Raw genomic sequence first — 18,726 nt, 5'->3', positions numbered from 1 at the left:
ACACACACTCCTACCAGGCTCCAGTAACTCTCCAGTTATAGGAGCATAATATAAAGCATGTTCTTCTGGCCGTGAGCCCTACGCTATGAGGCTCTTTATGGATTATAGCTCGGCCTTTAACAATAATTCCAGACATTCTGATGATTGAACTGCCTCCTCACACATGCACGTGGGTCAAGGACATCTTGACTAACAGACCCCAAATTGTGAGAATCTGCTTCCACCTTCCCACCTGTACGCTGAGCACTGGCTCACCACAGGGCTGCATGCTAAGCCCCCTCCTGCGCTGTCTCTATATCTTTCACTGCAGATAGTCCACACATTCAGGTCCCTGGGAGTCGTGATTTCTCAGGACCTCACCTAGACAGACAACATCTGAGCAGTCATCAAGAATGTTCAACAGTGTCTTCACTTCTTGAGAGTCCTCAGGAAAAACAAGCTGGACACAGAGTTGCAGCTGGCCTTCTACTGCTCATACATCGAGAGCCTGGTGACATACTGTGCCTCCATTTAGTAGGGGAGCTGCACAGAGGCAGACAGACCAAGGCGTCACAGGACAATAAAAGTAGCACAGAAGATCATTGGCTGCCCTTTTTCCTTTGTGGCAGACATTTATTGATCCTGGTGCCACAGCATAGCTCAGAACATTATTAAGGAGACTACACACCCCGGTTATCAACTTATTGAGCTCCTGCCATCTGGAAGGCAGTACAGATGTGCAAAAGTGAGGACCAACAGACTGAGGAGCAGTCTTTTTCCTGAGAGCCATCACCACCGAACTCCTTCATATAGCTGGGATATGAATGCAAAGGCACGCTGATTTCAATCTCTTGAACAATACATTTTATGCATTCTATTTTACATTTTAGTTTTATTTGCGCTCATGTATTTTGCTTTCAGGTGTTCACTTAAGTAGGAGAGGTTCTCCCATTTCATTGTACAGTTTGTATGATGATAATAAATGCCATTTATCAAAATGTTACTGTGCATATATATTATTTATGAACAGCTTTTAAATCGAACATCCTCAACGTGTATTTACTGAAACGTGAGCTGGTCTTGACTGATTTTTGCAGATGACTTTCATATCAAGAAATTGATCAACAACGCTTTAACTTTTCACAATGCTTTCTCTGATGTTGTGTGTCTTCCAAGAAATAAATGAGTAATCTAAAACGTAAAATCAAATAGTCCTTGGTCTGATTTATTTTTGTCAAGTACAGTAATTCACATTCAGAAAACTTGATATCCTCACGTATCTTTGTGAGGCGGAGCAGCAAAGCTTGGATTAATGTTGCGAATTTAATGGCTAAATATTAAAACCTATTGTAGCATGCTGGAGATTTTTTTTGCCATTGGTTGACAGGAAAGGTTACTGGTTTCTTGAGTAAGGTCTAGACAACTTTTGGAAGAATGGTATTTCTAATCATTGTTGTGGAATCATGCATTTACTGTAGTAGTACAAAGGATAGAATAGGATCAGAAATCGCCACATTGTGATGTTTTATTTGTGGATAAAGTTGTTGGTCAATAAAATAACTGACAAGAATGGAATTTGTCAAAATGCATATCGATAAGTCCCAAAGATCTGGGAGAATTATCTTTAGACATATGAGACAGAACTGGAGTTTTTTGGGCAAGTCACATTGTCTATGCAAGTGTGTTTGGAGCTGCAAAAAAATTAAGCATACAAAGAAAAGTAGACTCTGTATACTGTGAAACATGGTGGAGGCTCAGTACCAGTATGTTTTGAAGCTGCTACAGCCATCTATCCAGGGTACAATGAAACTCAGGCTTTCGGGGATTCTTGAGGAGAATGTCCTGTCCAATGTCAGAAAGATTAGTCTCAGTCGCAGGTACTCAGTCCTCCAACAGAATAAAGAACCAAAATACATGTACCCACAAATGCCCCTGGAAGAATAATCAGACTAGTCTCATACACCATTGTGCAATCAAGCAACCATCAGTTGACATAATTTGCCAAATTCTTAATAATTACTTGATTTTCATGCCAGTTACATGTTACACTAGCATGCATGACGATTGAAACCCAAATGAGGTCACCAAAAAAAAAAAAAAAAAACTGACCTCTTGTTGTCCAGAGGAAGCATGCCTTTAGAGTGATTGTGGTTGATAAAATTCAGGGAATCTGTACATTGACAATATACATTTATTGATCTTTTTTGCAGGAGTTTTTTGAGAATCCCGCATTTAGGCCCGATGGTTTAAAGCTTTACCCCACTCTAGTGATCCGGGGCACAGGCCTGTATGAGCTATGGAAGACGGGGCGCTACAAAAGCTATACACCCAGCACCTTGGTCGATCTCGTTGCCCGAATTCTAGCACTGGTGCCACCCTGGACAAGGGTTTATCGTGTGCAGAGGTAAATGTGTGAAGATAACTTTCTAACAAACAAACAAAAGTGTCAATTTTATTTAGGAAAAAAAACCCACCTTGGTTTTATCATATTAGTGTAGAGAGAGAGGAGGCCCCACTCAGTTTTGTATCTGTTTTGTCCATATTCGTCTGAGACTGCCCCTGTTCCTCTGATTGGTTTTCTCCGAGTAGAAGACCAATCACTACTTATGACCCCGCGTGTTTTTTGACTGCGCGGGGGTGGAGATCTTTGCTCGTGACATAGATGAGCAATGAAGCGATGCGTGGACAATTTTAATTTATATTTGACTGAGGCACCATAAAGTCGAAATAGGATCCCAAATACTAAAAAAAGTTAGTTTGGCAAAATATGGGACCTAAATAATTCAGCGGTCCTTTGAAATGTTATACTGTAGGATGTAGTAATCTACTAAGGTGGGTTCTAATAATTTGGTTACTTAATTTCGTGTTTTTTTTATCCATACATTCCAACAGCAGTTATTTTACTTCTCACCTAATCAGGTCAGAACCATGCTTCTCTAAAATAATGTGCTTTGTCTCCACTCACTAGGGACATCCCCATGCCTTTGGTGAGCTCTGGAGTGGAGCACGGAAACCTGCGAGAATTGGCACTAGCCAGGATGAAGGACATGGGCACTGAAGTAAGACGCTCCCTATTAAGCTAAAAGACTAAAAAAGGAATCTAAACACTCATACTCATCGGGATCACCAAAGACCTCTCATCATAGATCAGATTGATGCGAACTGCGGAATCTGCCTTAGCTGCCATAGTAGAAGACAGATTTATAAACCTGCCAAGAATAGATCAGAACTAATGGAGTATAGAATAGAAGTGAAGCACCTCCCCTGAGTTCATTCCATCTAATAACACCAGCATCATAAGACTCCCTTGGACCTGCTGGCAAACCCCAAACATGCATCAGCTAACTTTTTCAAGTTTTAGTTCCCCTTTTGCAACTCACTGTCCATCAAACCTACTTGCAGACAAACATACTGCTTCCCTTATAAATGAGTTTGGAATTTATTTAAAAATGTCATTAGTCACAGAAGTTGTGCGTGCATCAATACTTACATCGACTACCGACCTGCTTTGTTTATATAACTGAAGAAAGTATACAATGCACTTTTTAAATAATTCAATGCTACCTGGCAGTGTGTGAAACAGTAATCCCCCCCTTTTCAATTATGAATTAACTGTGGCTTGTCATATTTTTGGGAAAACTGAATTCACTTTCATTGACCACACCCAAGCCTGATTACCTTCAGTCATGTTCAATCAAGAAATCACAAGCATGTGTCCGACAAAATCAACATAGAGGTTGTGCAATGGGCATGGGGTGATTTGCTAATTCGGGATTTTGGACCACTCGCTGTCATTGATTAGAATGATAAATCCTGTGGTTTACCAGAAAATCCTTAAGGAAAATGTTTAGCCATCAGTTTGTGAACTGATGTTAAAGCACAGTATGGTTATGCAGATGGACAATAATCTAATACAAGCAAGCAAGGCAACTTCTGATTGATTAATAAATAAATAAAATCAATTATTAAAATAAAAGAAGGCTTTAGGTAGGCCTAGTCACAGTCTGGGCCACCTATGTTCAAAATTCCACCAGTGTTGCTTAATTAAAACAATTCTGCAATTAAGAGTGGGCCAAAATCTCTTCACAGAGATGTGAAAGACTCATTGCCATATACAGAATACTTGATTTCAGTTGTTGCTGCTGTGGGTGGCCCAAGCAGTTATTCATTTTTTGGGGTCAGTTACTTATTCACACATCTTTTAATAGTTTTACTTTCCTTAATAAACAAACTTCATTGAACATTTGGAAAAATATTTATATATTTAATATTTAAATATTTAGTTGGGTTATCATTTCTTGATACAGAATCTACATTTGTTTTATGATTCTACACATTAAAGTGGGTAACCCCCCCAAAAAAAAAATCCCTCAAAGCTTCATGTACAGAACACACCCCCTCCTCCCCCACTGTAATAAATTCAAACAAATTATCTAAAAACTTTCAGAATGACCCATAGATTTTAACTATAAAACAAAAATAAGCTTGTTGCTTATCTGCACACCCTGAATCCTCCAACTTGTCCCAAATGTAAGGATGTGTCTGTATCCCCACTTAAGTTAAATTTTTGCTTATCTGCAGTGTCGAGATGTGAGAACCAGAGAAGTGGGCATTCAGGAAATCCACCACAAAGTTCGACCCTACCAGGTAGGCAAAAACTTCCTGGAGACCATCTCTGTTAGAGCCGCACAATATTTCCTTGTGTGTTTAGGTGGAGCTAGTGCGGAGGGACTATGTGGCCAACGGTAGCTGGGAAACTTTCCTCTCCTATGAGGATCCAGATCAAGACATTCTGATAGGACTGCTGCGTTTGCGCCGTTGCTCTCCGCAGTCTTTCCGACCCGAGTTGAAGGGTGGTGTGTCCATCGTCCGCGAGCTGCACGTGTACGGCAGTGTGGTCCCCGTCAGCAGCCGGGACCCCAGCAAGTTCCAACATCAGGTTCACAAATCAGAAACAGATGCGACACTCTTGCAATGTGTAGTTTAACTTCTGATTTTTCTTAGGGGTTTGGGATGATGTTGATGGAAGAAGCAGAGAGAATTGCCACAGATGAACATGGCTCTCATAAATTGGCAGTCATCTCAGGTGAGAATTGAAAGCATGGGATGACTTCTTTTGACCCACATGCAAACGTGCATGACAGTGAACCCTCATCCACAGTGCTGTGAAAACATAGTTTACACCCACCCCCCCAAATTCTTTTTTTTTTTTTTTTTGCATAGTTTCTACACTTTAAGATCATCAAACAGATGTAAATAGACAAATATAAACTAAGTGAACTTAAAATGCTGTTTTAAAAGATTTCATCCATTAAGGGAAAACATTTGTTTTGAAGTCATTTAGGTTTAGGAGGCTTACTTTTTCCACACACTCAGCTTAACTATGAATAGTATTTTTTCCCCTTAGTAAGTAAATAATTTAAAACAGCATTTTAATTTCTGTTGTACTACAGTGCTGTGAAAAGTATTTGTCACAACTTTTCAAATGACAATTCAATTTATTAAGGCACAAAAAAATCCAAACTTTTTTGACCTGATAAAGTAATTGCCTCCCCTTGTTAAATCACAGTCACTGTTACCAACCACAAATTTGGGAAAGGTGAGTTCAATTTCACAAGCCACACCCAAACCTGATTACCACCATATTTGTTGAATCAATAAATCACTTAAATAGAACGTGAAGTAGGCTACAAGACCTCGAGAAATTCAGAGAAATGAGAAAAAAAAAGATTGAAATCCATTGGTCTGGAAAATGTCACAAACCCATTTCCAAGGCTTTGGGGCTCCAGTGAACCACTGTCAGAGACATTATCCACAAATGGAGAAAACTGGGAATGGCAGTAAACCTTCCCAGGAGTGCAGGACCAACAAAAATTGCTCGAAGAATATGACAACTCATCCAGAAGGTCACAAAGGAACCCCCAACATTTAAAGTGCTCTTGAATCATGCAGCAGGACAACAATCCGATACACACTAGCAAGTCCACCTCTGAGTGGCTAAAAAAACTGTTTTGCACTGGCCAAGTCAAAGTCCAGATTTAAATCCAGTTCAAAGGCTGCGGTGTGATCTTAAATGGGCAGTTCATGCTAGAAAACACTCCAATATGGTGGAATTGAAACAATTCTGCAAAGAAGAGTCGGACAAAATTCTTTCAGTGCGAAAGACTCCTTACCAATTATCGCAAATGCTTGATTTCATTTAGTGCTGCCAAGGGTGGTGCAAACTGTTTTAGGTCCAGGGGTCAATTACATTTCCACAGAGGGTCGGAAAGGTTAGGATTTTTTTTTTTTTTTTTTGGCTTAATAAATTGAATTGTCAATTGAAAACTCCATTTTGTATGTCCTTATCTCTGAGTGATATTAAATTAATAATTTGGAACCTTTTCATGTGATATACAAAAAATAAATAAATACAGGAAGGGGGGGAGATACTTTTTCACTCCACTGTATATTTGTCAGAGGACTACATTTGTTTATCAAAAATTAGTGTAGGTAAATTGAAAAAAGGGAGTATTTTAGATGGGGGCAATACTTTTTCACACCACTATATTATTGCAGGATACATTAAACACTCACAGGCGATGGGGTAGCGTAAACCTAAAACTAAGTTTAAACTTTTTTTTTTTCCTAATACTACCTTCCTCAAGCTGTTTTGTCAATTACTTCTGGAGTTTCACTATTTCACAAATTGTACCTCCCTTATAGTTTCTGCTCTTCTCCTTTCCAGGTGTAGGAACAAGGAACTACTACAGGAAGATGGGCTATGAATTGGAAGGACCCTACATGGTTAAGCATATACGTGGACCTGGATGGGACTGAACTTGGACTGTTTTTATCAGCATAATCAGGCGGACAAACGCACAGAGAATATTTTTATCCATTTTTAAAAAACAGTATTTATTTTAAAACTAATCATCATGAAATATCATTGAAATACATTATGTATTGTATGTCACTCATTAAATAAGCAAAATAATGGTGGTGGCAATAAGATTGGGGGGGGGGGTTTGAAATAGTTGGGGCGATGGGAGTAAGACTTGACTACAATATGTTTTGCATTGTCAGTATGCATTCCAGACCTACATGGCGAATTTACATGAAATTTGAGTGTCTGTCATGGACAGTAAAAGATCATAAAACCTACTGTTTGTGTAATTACACTTTTTAATTTACATTTGACTTTTTCGGTCACATGCATTTGTTCCCTTCATTCTTGTAATCATATTTCATGGATGCATATGAATTATTTTAGTCGACAGAAATGTAAATGTTTTGGGGTTTTTTTCCTCTAAAGAATAAAGTAAAAAATCTGACATCATGACTTGTGAGAATGAACCCCCTCCACCCTCCCCAAAAGGTCATCCACCCCTGGGCTGATATCCTCCCCCAATGATGAAGATGCCGGCCCCTGCAGGACATTGTCAATGATTGGCCCATAAGAGTGTTTTAGTGGCTCATTTGACACAGCCATCGCAATTACAAATCCATCTGTTTTCTGTCTATTGAGAATTGACCGAATGCTGTGTGGAGCCACATTTCTTGGAAGGCCTTTATCATAAGAGCAATAAAGCACTGATTCCTTATGCGTTAACATTTACAGTATATCTCAGATCTGTCCATAGTAAAGGACGGTCGAGATTGTGGGGAGGTGGGTGACCGATTCCGAAACAGCGATGCGTAATTTCCTGCATGCAGTGCTCGTGTCGTGACTGTTGTTGCAGTCCTGACGCATTGAGGTTTCTGCCATAGTCACACTTTCTCTCTACGCTCGCTCAGTGCTTATCAGCTGTGAAATGGCAAAGGACTTTCCCTCCCACACTTCTCAGTGTTTCTGACTTTGTTCACCCCCTTTTACAGGAGCCACTTTGGTTTAATGTTCTCTGTAAAACTCTCAGAAGTAGAGCAGTTCCTGCTACTCTATAAAGGGGAAGGTTGGAGCCCCTTTTCCACAAACCTGTTTGTTTTTTGCTTTTGTTTTGCAGCCACAATTTTACCAGCAAATGGGATTTATCCTGTTAAATAGCATGACGTTTTTGGAAGCTCACAGCCAAATGCTCACGTGCAGATGGACCGGCCAAATTCTTGTCACTGATGAGCCCATGCCCCTTCAAGGCACTCACTGAATACTCCAGATGTGCCAATATACAGTCATTACATTTTATGATTTTTCTTTCTACAATACACAGTGCCACTTTATTAAAAACACTAAATTGTATTTCGGGGGGCTCTAATGGACTAATGCCATTTCAGTGCGGATGATCGATGTTTTTGTTGTGAGTTGCGAGCTTGGTCACGGAACAAAAACTCAATGTACCTTTGTATACGAATGAAGGATTTTGACTATGCTGGTTGTTTTCATTGCCTGTGGCATTTTATAAACATTAAATGCTTGTGCTGATTGTGGAAAGCAGATTTTAAAAACAGGTGGAACACGGGTCTGTTCAATGACTCCCGCGCTAAGCATTTTAATCAGACTTGTACAGAGAGTCTTAGTGGCATTGTAGTTTTTAAATACTTTCTTTTTTTAATGTGTTAGTTTCTGTGTTCTGCTTGTGTGTACAGCTCTATATTTTTATATATTCATCCATCTATGTGGATCATGATCGAAAGAACAAGATCCCGGATACCAAAGAACAAAATGAGCTTCCTCCGCAGGGTGTCCGGGCTCTCCGTTAGAAGAAGGGTGAGAAGCTTGGTCATCTGGAAAGGGCTCAGGGTTGAGCCGCTGGTCCTTCACATTGAGAGATGCCAGATGAGGTGGCTGGGGCCTCTGATCCGGATGCCTCCCGAGTGAGGCGGGCAGGTCCCACCAGAAAGAGACCCCGGGGACGACCCAGGACACGCTGGAGATATTATGTCTCACTGCTGGCCTAGGAATGCCTCGGTACCCCTCCGGAAGAGTTGGATGAAGTTGCTGGGGAAAGGGAAGTCTGGGTATCCCTGTTAAAGTTACTGCCCCCGGGACCTGACCCGGAGAAGCGGTAGAAGATGGATGGATAGATGAGAGTGAGACTCTTTCCAAAAAGAGTATCAAAGAACCTTATTTTAATTGAGTTGTGACCATTTTTTTTTCTACAAAAACTAAGTAAACGGTGATCTTGAAAGAGAACAAATTTCATGTGCATGCTCATGACAAAGATGTCCTTTTTTTAAAAAAATTATTTTCAGGGCGGCATGGTGGATCAGCTGATAAAGCGTTGGCCTCACAGTTCTGAGGACCCGGGTTCAATCCCGGCCCCGCCTGTGTTGGGTTTGCATGTTCTATATATATATATACATATCTATATACACACATACATATCTATACACACATATATATATATACACACACACATACATATACATATATATACATATACGTTGCCAGTAAAGTTCCTGTAAAAACTCTTAAGAAATGTCACAGTTATACACTTACACTTATTGCTCAAACATATGTAAATAAAGATAAGCCAAATAAAAATAAATGCAAAATGGTTATTTTATTTATTAGTTCAAAACTATTCAAAGCTACCTGGCCCTGTGTGAAAAAGTAATGGGCCCCTTTAACCTAATAACTTGTTGGGCCAACCACAGCAGCAGCAATTAAAATCAGGTCTTTTCAAAAACTGACTGATTCTTTCACATCTTTTTGGGGATTTTGGCCCACTCTTCTGCAACATTGGATTTTTATTTATTTGTTTTTTTGCATGAACAGGTCATGCATTTTGATCAGATTCAAGTTCAGACTGTCGAGGCCATTCCTAAACCACATTTTCCCCCGTCGTAAAAAGCAGAACTCATGGTTCCATCAATCACTCGACGACTCTTATAAGGAATAGTTCCTATATAGAGGTCGTGCACATGACGTCACCATTTTCACGGCGCCATATTGCCAGTCAAACAGAGCTGCTCAAAATTGTGGGCGATACTGAAACTGAGAAGAATATTGACATCGTCCGAGACGTGTTGTGCTGTTGGTTGGTTGGTCAACAGACGAGACAGATATTCAAAGAGATGATTCTATGGAATACTATCTAAAAAAATATTGATGGATTTCAGCAATTAAACGGGATGGATGGTACCCAACCAAATACACACGCCTGTGAAGCGATCACTTCATTTCAGGTAGGAATTATTTTTAAACTCAAATTACGAAGTTATTATAATGCCAAATTGACTTGTTTGAGAACAACGTATTGAAAAAAAGAAAATAGTCTGTTGCAGTGAGGTTTAGAGGTGTGTGTGTGTGTGTGTGTGTGTGTGCACGCATGTGGCCACAATACGCTTCCGTGGACAGAGGAGCCGATTCCCCCTTTTTTTTTTTCCCCAATCATACAGTGAAGAAAATGAGTATTTGGACACCTGGCTATATTGCAAATTCTCCCACTTAGAAATCATGGAGGGGTCTGCAATGTTCATCAGAGGTGCATGTCCACTGTGAGAGAGATAATCTAAAAAGGAAAATCCAGAAATCAAAATGTATGATTTTTTTAACGATTTATTTGTGTGACACAGCTGCAAAAGGGTATTTGAACACCTGTCTATCAGCTAGAATTCTGACCTCCAAAAACCTGTTAGTCCGCCTTTCAAAGTCCACATCCACTCCATGTATTATCCTGAATCAGATGCACCTGTGTGAGGTTGTTAGCTGCATAATGACACCTGTCCACCCCATACAATCAGTAAGACTAAAACTTGTAACATGGCCAACACCAAAGAGCTGTCCAAAGACACCAGAGACAAAATTGTACAACTCCACATGGCTGGAAAGGGCTACGGAGAAATTGCCAAGCAGCTTGGTGGAAAAGAAAGGTCCACTGTTGGAGCAATCATTAGAAAATGAAAGAAGCTAAACATGACGGTCAATCTCAATCGGAGTGGAGCCCCATGCAAGTTATCACCTCGTGGGGTCTCAATGATCCTTAGAAAGGTGAGGACTCAACCCAGGACTACACGACAGGACTTGCTCAATGACCTATAAAGAGCTGGAACCACCAAGGTTTCCAATGTGACTGTTGGTAATACACTGAGACGTCATGGTTTGAAATCATGCATGGCACAGAAGGTTCCTCTGTCAAGGCCCATCTTAAGTTTGGCGATGACCATTTGGATGATACAGAGGAGTCATGGGAGAAAGTTTTGTGGTAAGATGAGACCAAAATTGAACTTTTTGGTCATAATTCTGCTAACCGTGTTTGGAGGAAGACGAATGATGAGTTCCATCCCAAGAACACCATCCCTACTGTGAAGCAAGGGGGTGGTAGCATCATTCTGCACATGGGACTGCACTGTATAAAGGAGAGGATGACCGTGGCCATCTATTGTGAGATTTTGGGGGAACAACCTCTTTCCCTCAGTCAGCGCATTGAAGATGGGTCATGGCTGGGTCTTTCAACATGACAATGACCTGAAGCACACAGCCAGAAAAACCAGGGAGTGGCTCCATATGTAGCATATCAAGGTTCTGGCGTGGTCGAGCCACTCTCCAGACCTAAACTCAATAGAAAATCTTTGGAGGGAGTTGAAACTCCGTGTTTCTCAACGACAGCCCAGAAACCTGTCTAATCTAGAGAAGATTTATGTGGAGCAGTGGGCCAAAATCCCTCCTGCAGTGTGTGCAAACCTGGTGAACAACTACAAGAAACGCTTGACCTCTGTAATTGCAACCAAATATTAACATTGGCTTTCTCAGGTGTTCAAAAACTTATTTGCAGCTGCATCACACAAATAAATCGTTAAAAAAAAATCATACATTGTGATTTCTGGATTTTTCTTTTTAGATTATCGCTTTCAGAGTGGACATGCTCCTACAATGGAAATTTCAGATGCCTCAATGATTTCTCAGAGGAAGAACAATATAGCAGGGTGTTCAAATACTTATTTTCTTCACTGTAGTTAATGAATGCGGTTTGTGGAAAACTCGGGGTCATTTATTTAAATATTGTTATATGTATTGAAAAACTCTGGGATTTATTCTTGATTGAGAACAGATTCAGCAATGAAGTTTTTGTGTGCGTACAGACTTTTCTACACTTTCAACAGCTTACTCACCATATATTCACTTGTCCAAGAACCGGGTTCACAATCCACTTTCTTATCAGCGAAAACATCGACTTCGGCATTAAATATGGGTCCTCTATGCCAAGTGTTTCTAATTTTTCCACGTACCTTCGTTTATTATCACCTTCTAAATGTTTAACGCAATCGGAAAAAACTCTGGGCGTCGCGTTAGAAGATATTTTAATTTTGTCTTAATGGCCTTAACACTGAACGATGCTTTGTTTGACCGGCAATATGGCCTGTCACGTGATTTCGATGACATAGGTGTACGAGCTCTATAAACAAATATTTTGTTTTTTATTCTTGTTGCGTTGTTATTTGTTTTGAATGTCGTACCAGAGCAGCACTGACTGCCGGAGAACAATTCCTTGTTGCCCAACTGGTGCTATGGCCGTAAAGTGGCCTGTCGTGTTGTCAACACCCAAACCTGTTGGTGCATACTTCCAGTGAGGAATACCAGCAAGCTGAAGAAAGATTCCTATTGGGCATTTCTGGCCTGTGAGACTTCTGCAGCAGTTGATGGGTATCAGCTAGCCAAGCAGAACAAAGTTTTGGTGGTCGCTAAGGTAAAATCTCAGGAGTGAGGAGTTCGGCAAGGCCATGTGGAAAGACTTCCAGACAGCTTTGATGAAATTCTGGTTGACTATCTGGCCTCTCAGGAAGGGAACGCAATCCACTTTCTATACTGTGGATATTCTTCTATAGTGTTGACAGGGCATGACAGACCTCGACTTGTGAATCTCCCTGGTAAGGTCTACAGTCCTGTTTCAAGGTGTAGGAGAGGTGGCTCCATCAGGAAGTTGAATCTCAAATTTAGAAGAAGCAGTGTGCATTTAATGCTGGCCATGGAAGAGTGGACCAGCTCTACACAGTTGGCAGACTCTTCAAAGGAGCATGGAAATTTGCTTATGGACTTCAAGAAGGCGTTCAATACGTATTGTTTGTTGGGTGCTTCGAGAAAATGGGGTACAAATCTCCTGATATGGGGCGTTTGGTCCCAGTTTGACCAGTGTCGGACTTCTATCCACATTGCTGGAAGTAAGTCAGGTTCATTTTCGGTGAAGATTGGACTCCGCCAAGTATGCCCTTTGTCAACGATTCTGTTCATAACGACCATGGACAGACTTTCTAGGTGCATCTGAGACAGAGGAGATCTTAATTGGTGGCGTCAGTATTGCAACCTTGCTTTTTGCAAATGGTGTGGTTCTGTTAGTTTTATCATGCTGTGATCTCCAACTCTCACTGAAGCGGTTTGCAGCAGAGTGTAATGTTGCTGGAATAAAAATCAGCATCACCAAATCTAAGAGCAGTGGCCTCCTATGGAAAAGGGTGGATGTCCTATCGGGGTTGGGAATGAGATCCTGCTCTAAGTGGAGGGAGTTCAACTCTGAGTCTGCTTCACAAATGACGGATGAATGTAACAAGAGATTGACAAGCAGAATGGTTCAAAAGATTATTCCAAGATTCTGGATACAAGTGGAGAAAATTAGTTTCTTCTGCAGGGTGTCCAGGCTCTTAGAGATAGGGTGAGAGTCTCAGTCATCCAGGAGGGGCTCAGAATTGAGCCACTGCTCATTCGTATTGGGAAGGGCCAGATGCCTCCTGGACGCTCCCCTGGTGAGGTGTTCAAAGCATGGAGACCCCTAGAATGACTCACAACATGCTGTAGAAACTTTTGTCTCAGGACTGATCTAGGAACGCCTTGGGATCCACCCCCGGAAGAGCTGGATGAAGTGGCTGAAGAGAGGGAAGTCTGGGAAGTCTAAAACGTATCCCCCCTCGACCTGACCTTGGATAAGTGGAAGAAATTGGATAGTTGGACTTCCTTATTGCTAAAAGTTGCGACCTAAAAAGAGCCTAGGGAGGCTGGCAGTTCTTCATATTTTCTCCTGGGCTCTTTGTGACCTCCTGGTTGAACAGTTGTTGTTCTCTTTGGGTTATGTTTTTTGGCTGGCCACTCCTGGGAAGGTTCAACACTGTTCCAAGCTTTCTGTTTTTGTGTATAATGGCTCACACTGTGGTTCACTGGAGTCCAATAGCTTCAGGAATGACTTTGAAAGATGTCAATATTTCTCATCAGTTATTGAATTACAGTACTTTAGCTCGTGAAATATCTTTTGTAGCTTTTTGAGATCTTTTAGCCAACTTCAATTTGTCAGAGAGGTTCTATTGAAGTCATTTTTAGGTCGAACAGGTCTGGAAGTAAACAGACTGAACGAGGTAAGGCAATTACTTAATATTTAACCATTAATTTGATGCCTCATCCTAACCTTCATATACGTCATCCATATTAAGTGTGCACATTGCTATAAATTGTACTGTTTCCAAGAACTACTGATTGGGTGCGTCACAATAACCCTAGTTGTATGTGCTGCATGGATGCATCACCAAAAACAAATATCTGTTTGATATTTGATAATTTTTTCTGAAAATTGAAACAGACTCACGCCACCGGTTTTTGTCTTATATGTTGTCAACAACAAATTATTTAGTGGCCTCTCTCCTTGCACATCTGAAAGCCCAGATTGTTTTTGGTCCAAATGCGTACTGACGCAATGAACACAACAATTACACATTACATTTGGGCGATTAAAAGAAAGCTCTTTTTTTGTGGTGCTGTCAACACCACAATCCATTGACATAAACCAACAGCAGTAATCATTCAGGTTTCATTATACCCGTTTACAACATTAAATTACTTTCCACATGCTCCTTTTAAAGACCGGCCGACGGCAACAGCATGTTTTCATTGAATGCAACTTAAGTCCTAGAAGAGCTCAATATGGAGTTGTATACTACATAAATTTCCAGGATAATATATGGATGTACAAGCATAACCTCAGTTGGGCGACCAATACCCTTAAAAATTTTAAAGTACAGTATGGCCTAATTCAGGTAACCAATTTGAATACAACACTTGTGATTTTATTCATCACTTTATATCTAATTTGTTGGTTAGATGTGGGTCATGGGCAGCACAGTGTCATGTAGTATGCATCCCCAAATTATTTTAAAAAATATATCCTTGATTTACACGTTTTCCAGATCCACATCCACATCCACATCCATCCAGTCCACCCCAAAGGTCTTGAAATGACAAGGACAATTACTTTTTGTTCGATACTGAAGACAATTGGGTTTCAGATCATAAGATGAATGTGGGACCAGAGTTTAAAGTGACAACTTTTATTTAATGTTAAACAAGCCAATCACTTTTCAAGTGATCGAAAGTATTGGAACAGACTTGATTAACCGAAAGTGAGTACCATTTTGATTACCTCTGGAATAACTTAAGAGCTTCGTGGGTTCCAAATGACAGGTAGGTGTGTATAGAGCTATTAAAAAAAGAATAATAGTTGGGGTGGGGGGGACGTAATCCTTCTTTCAGCGGGTGAGTACGCTACATACTGTCGGGGAGTATGTTGTTAGTTAGAAGTGATCCGCATATCATCTAAATATGGCTCGAAACGATAGGGTAATATTTCCCAGGTCACGTCACTTGATTCTGAATTATTCTCTTTGAAAAGAGGTTCAGTGTGCCATAGCAGATGCCACTACAGGTTTTCAATGGCGAATGTCCCAGTCTGAGGTCTGCTGATGATGTTGCAGGCGATATGACTACCACTTGGATGTTGAATGAGACTTTGGGGACTTTCCAAGGTGACTGATGGTAATATACTAAGACGTTATGGTTTGAAATCATGCATGGCATGGAATGTTCCCCTGGTTAAACCAGCACATGTCAAGGGCCGTCTTAAAGTTGCCAATGACCATTTGGATGATACAGAGGAGTCATGGGAGAAAGGTTTGTGGTCAGATGAGACGAAAATTCAACTTTTTGGTCATAATTCCACTAACCGTTGAGGAAGACGAATGATGAGTTCCATCCCAAGAACACTAACCCTAAGCATGGGGGTGGTAGCATCATGCTTTGGGGGTGTTTTTCAGCACATGGGACAGGAACGACTGCACTGTATTAAGGAGAGGATGACCGCGGCCATGTATTGTCAGATTTTGGGGAACAACCTCTTTCTCCAAATCAGAGCATTGAAGATGGGTCATCGGTGGGCCTTTCAACATGACAACGACCCGAAACACACAGCCAGGAAAACGAAGGAGTGGCTCTGTAAGAAGCATATCCAGGTTCTGGTGTGGCCTCGCCAGTCTCCAGACCTAAACCTAATAGAAAATCTTTGGAGGGAGCTGAAACTCCGTGTTTCTCAGCGACAGCCCAGAAACCTGTCTAATCTAGAGATCTGTGTGGATGAATGGGCCAAAATCCCTCCTGCAGTCTGTGCAAACATGGTGAACTACAGGTAACTTTTGACCTCTGTAATTGCAAACAAAGGCTACTGTGCCAAATATTAACATTGGTTTTCTCAGGTGTCCAAATACATTTTTGCAGCTGTATCACACAAATAAATCGTTAAAAAAAAAAATCATACATTGTGATTTCTGGATTTTTCCTTTTAGATTATCTCTCTCACAGTGGACATCCACCTACGATGAAAATTTCAGACCCCACCATGATTTATAAGTGGCAGAACGTGGAATATAGCAGGCTGTTCAAATACTCATTTTCTTCACTGTATATGCAAGAGTGATATACAAATAGATTGTTTTCAGTCATATATTGCAATGACTGTTTTTTTTTTTTTAGATTGTCTTGTGTAGGATCCTATCGGGCCTCCACATTCTGGCCACCAGCTCTTCGAGCTCCTTCCATTGGGTAGGTGCTACCGATGAACGCAAACTAAACTAGCAGGCATTCAAACCGCTTCTTCCATCTCGCAATGAAGTTATTAAATTCTTGACCAGCCAATTTAAAATTCCACTGCGACATGCTGCCAGTTTTCTGCCTCGAGTTGTTGTCACACCCTGCTGGGCCAATCAGTATTCGTATTATACTAGTCACTTTAAACTGCAAACACGTCTTGAAGTCTTGACAATCTTTGCACAATGGTCATTGCACTACACTATTCCTCTAATGGGCATACTAATTTGCACAACTGAGGTTTTCAATGGAGAAAAAAAAAGTTCCGTCAATTGACTAACATTTTTCAAACTCAACATGTATGTCATACTACAGTGGCTCCCACTACCGCGCACACATACTTGGCCAATAAAGATGATTCTGACGCACATTTATTTTTCAGATAATCTGTAATGCAATCTGTAATGTAATTCATTTACACACGTTGAGAGTATTCGCACGTGGGAAGGATGGTCACTTCATCTGCTAGGCGGCATCGTTGCTGTCTCTGTTGATTACTTGACTGTCAGTCAGTTTTGTAGAAATCCAATAGTCTTTCTCTGACCCAGGTGGCAAAAAAGAAAGTTAAGGAATGGTCAAACACCTGCTTGGAACATCCCACAGGTGAACAGGCTAGTTGGAAACAGGTGGGTGCCATGATTGCATATAAAAGGAGCTGCTAATTTGCTCAATCATTCACAACCAGAGATGGGGTGAGGTTCAATTATATTAGTTTCATCATTAAATATCCCGTCTTTGTATTCAATTAAATACAACTTGAACATTATTTGAAAATTATCGTATTCTGTTTTGTTTCACACAAGATCACAACTTCATTGGAATTGGTTTTGTATTTTGTGGTTCTGAAAAACATGTAAATCGAGGACATATGGATCTCAAAATTGTGTGAATTGCAGCTGTTTGTGGAATAGAAAAATGTAATTCTTGGATAGATTTGTGGATTTTAAAAATGTCTAAATCGCTGATTTAGTTGTGTAATCAATTCTGAAACAACTCTCTCCCCATAACGTAGTGCAGATATGCCCAATGCGTTGATCGGCGAAGCATTTTGGTCGACCACCTGCCAAAAACTATATATTTGACCAATGCTGGCCTCTTCTCAGCCGTAACTGCGCATGTGCACACAAAGGCGCGTTCTAGCAAGTTTGCTTCCGATTTACTGTCTGTCTCTCGCTTTCTCCAAGGCAGTCACTGCGATGCTCACACCCGAGCCCCACATCACGAGGACAATACACTCAGCACTCCTGTCAATAGATCGCAAAAGGCTGGCTGCTGGAAAAGTAGATCTTGGAGCAAAGGCAAGTTTAGCAAGCCACCAAGAACAATCAGGAAACTTTTTTCAAGCAAAAATTTAACAACTTTCAGCATTTCACTTTTACATCACTTGAGTGGCTGGTGTGGATTTGTGTGCTCGGTAGTAAAATTAGCTCCATCGACTGGGTGAAACAATGAAAAGCGTACGTGGTAGAGCTGCGCACCTGCCCTGCCCCAATAAAGCTGTGCTCCCTCTAGGTGCTGCACCCCCAGTTTGAAATTCACTGGGTTTAGTGAAGACACAAAATTTTCTGTAGGTGTAAACCCAAAGTCTGTTGAGACGGATTCTCACTCACCCACAACCATAAGAACAAACGGAATAGAAAATGGATGGATAGGCTTAATTTCAAAGGTGATGACATAACATTAACAACCAACTAATACCCCAGAATTCAATTTTCAAGACTACTGTCTGATGACAGCCATTAAAAAGTAAGCATTTTTATCTTTGTAAGGGTAGATGATCCAATTTGTGTATGTAATCATATCATATTTATCCATTTATTATTAAGGTTGGGCAGCACAGTGGAACAGCTGGAAAGCATTGGCCTCACAGTTCTGAGGTCCTGAGTTTGCATGTTCTGCCCGTGCCTGCGTGGGTTTTCTCCAGGCAATCCGGC

General features: G+C 40.8%; 1 protein-coding gene across 7 annotated transcripts in view; it reads left to right on the top strand.

Moving 5' to 3' along the window:
• elp3 (elongator acetyltransferase complex subunit 3) overlaps positions 1 to 7,292 on the top strand; it is a 38,644-nt gene extending 31,352 nt beyond the window's left edge. For all 7 annotated transcript variants that reach the window (XM_061811644.1, XM_061811640.1, XM_061811642.1 and 4 more), the window contains 6 exons: positions 2,190 to 2,383; positions 2,948 to 3,038; positions 4,561 to 4,626; positions 4,691 to 4,918; positions 4,984 to 5,065; positions 6,707 to 7,292. In XM_061811644.1, coding sequence (XP_061667628.1) covers positions 2,190 to 2,383; positions 2,948 to 3,038; positions 4,561 to 4,626; positions 4,691 to 4,918; positions 4,984 to 5,065; positions 6,707 to 6,798 — 753 coding nt within the window. In that variant the 3' untranslated portion in view covers positions 6,799 to 7,292. The remainder of the gene's footprint in view (positions 1 to 2,189; positions 2,384 to 2,947; positions 3,039 to 4,560; positions 4,627 to 4,690; positions 4,919 to 4,983; positions 5,066 to 6,706) is intronic.
• The last annotated feature ends 11,434 nt before the right edge of the window (positions 7,293 to 18,726 follow it).

Source organism: Syngnathoides biaculeatus, chromosome 23, assembly GCF_019802595.1.
Source record: "Syngnathoides biaculeatus isolate LvHL_M chromosome 23, ASM1980259v1, whole genome shotgun sequence".
In the NCBI taxonomy this organism is placed as follows: domain Eukaryota; kingdom Metazoa; phylum Chordata; class Actinopteri; order Syngnathiformes; family Syngnathidae; genus Syngnathoides; species Syngnathoides biaculeatus.
The sequence above is the reverse complement of the archived record's forward strand: the minus strand, read 5'-3'. Positions and strand labels throughout refer to the sequence as shown.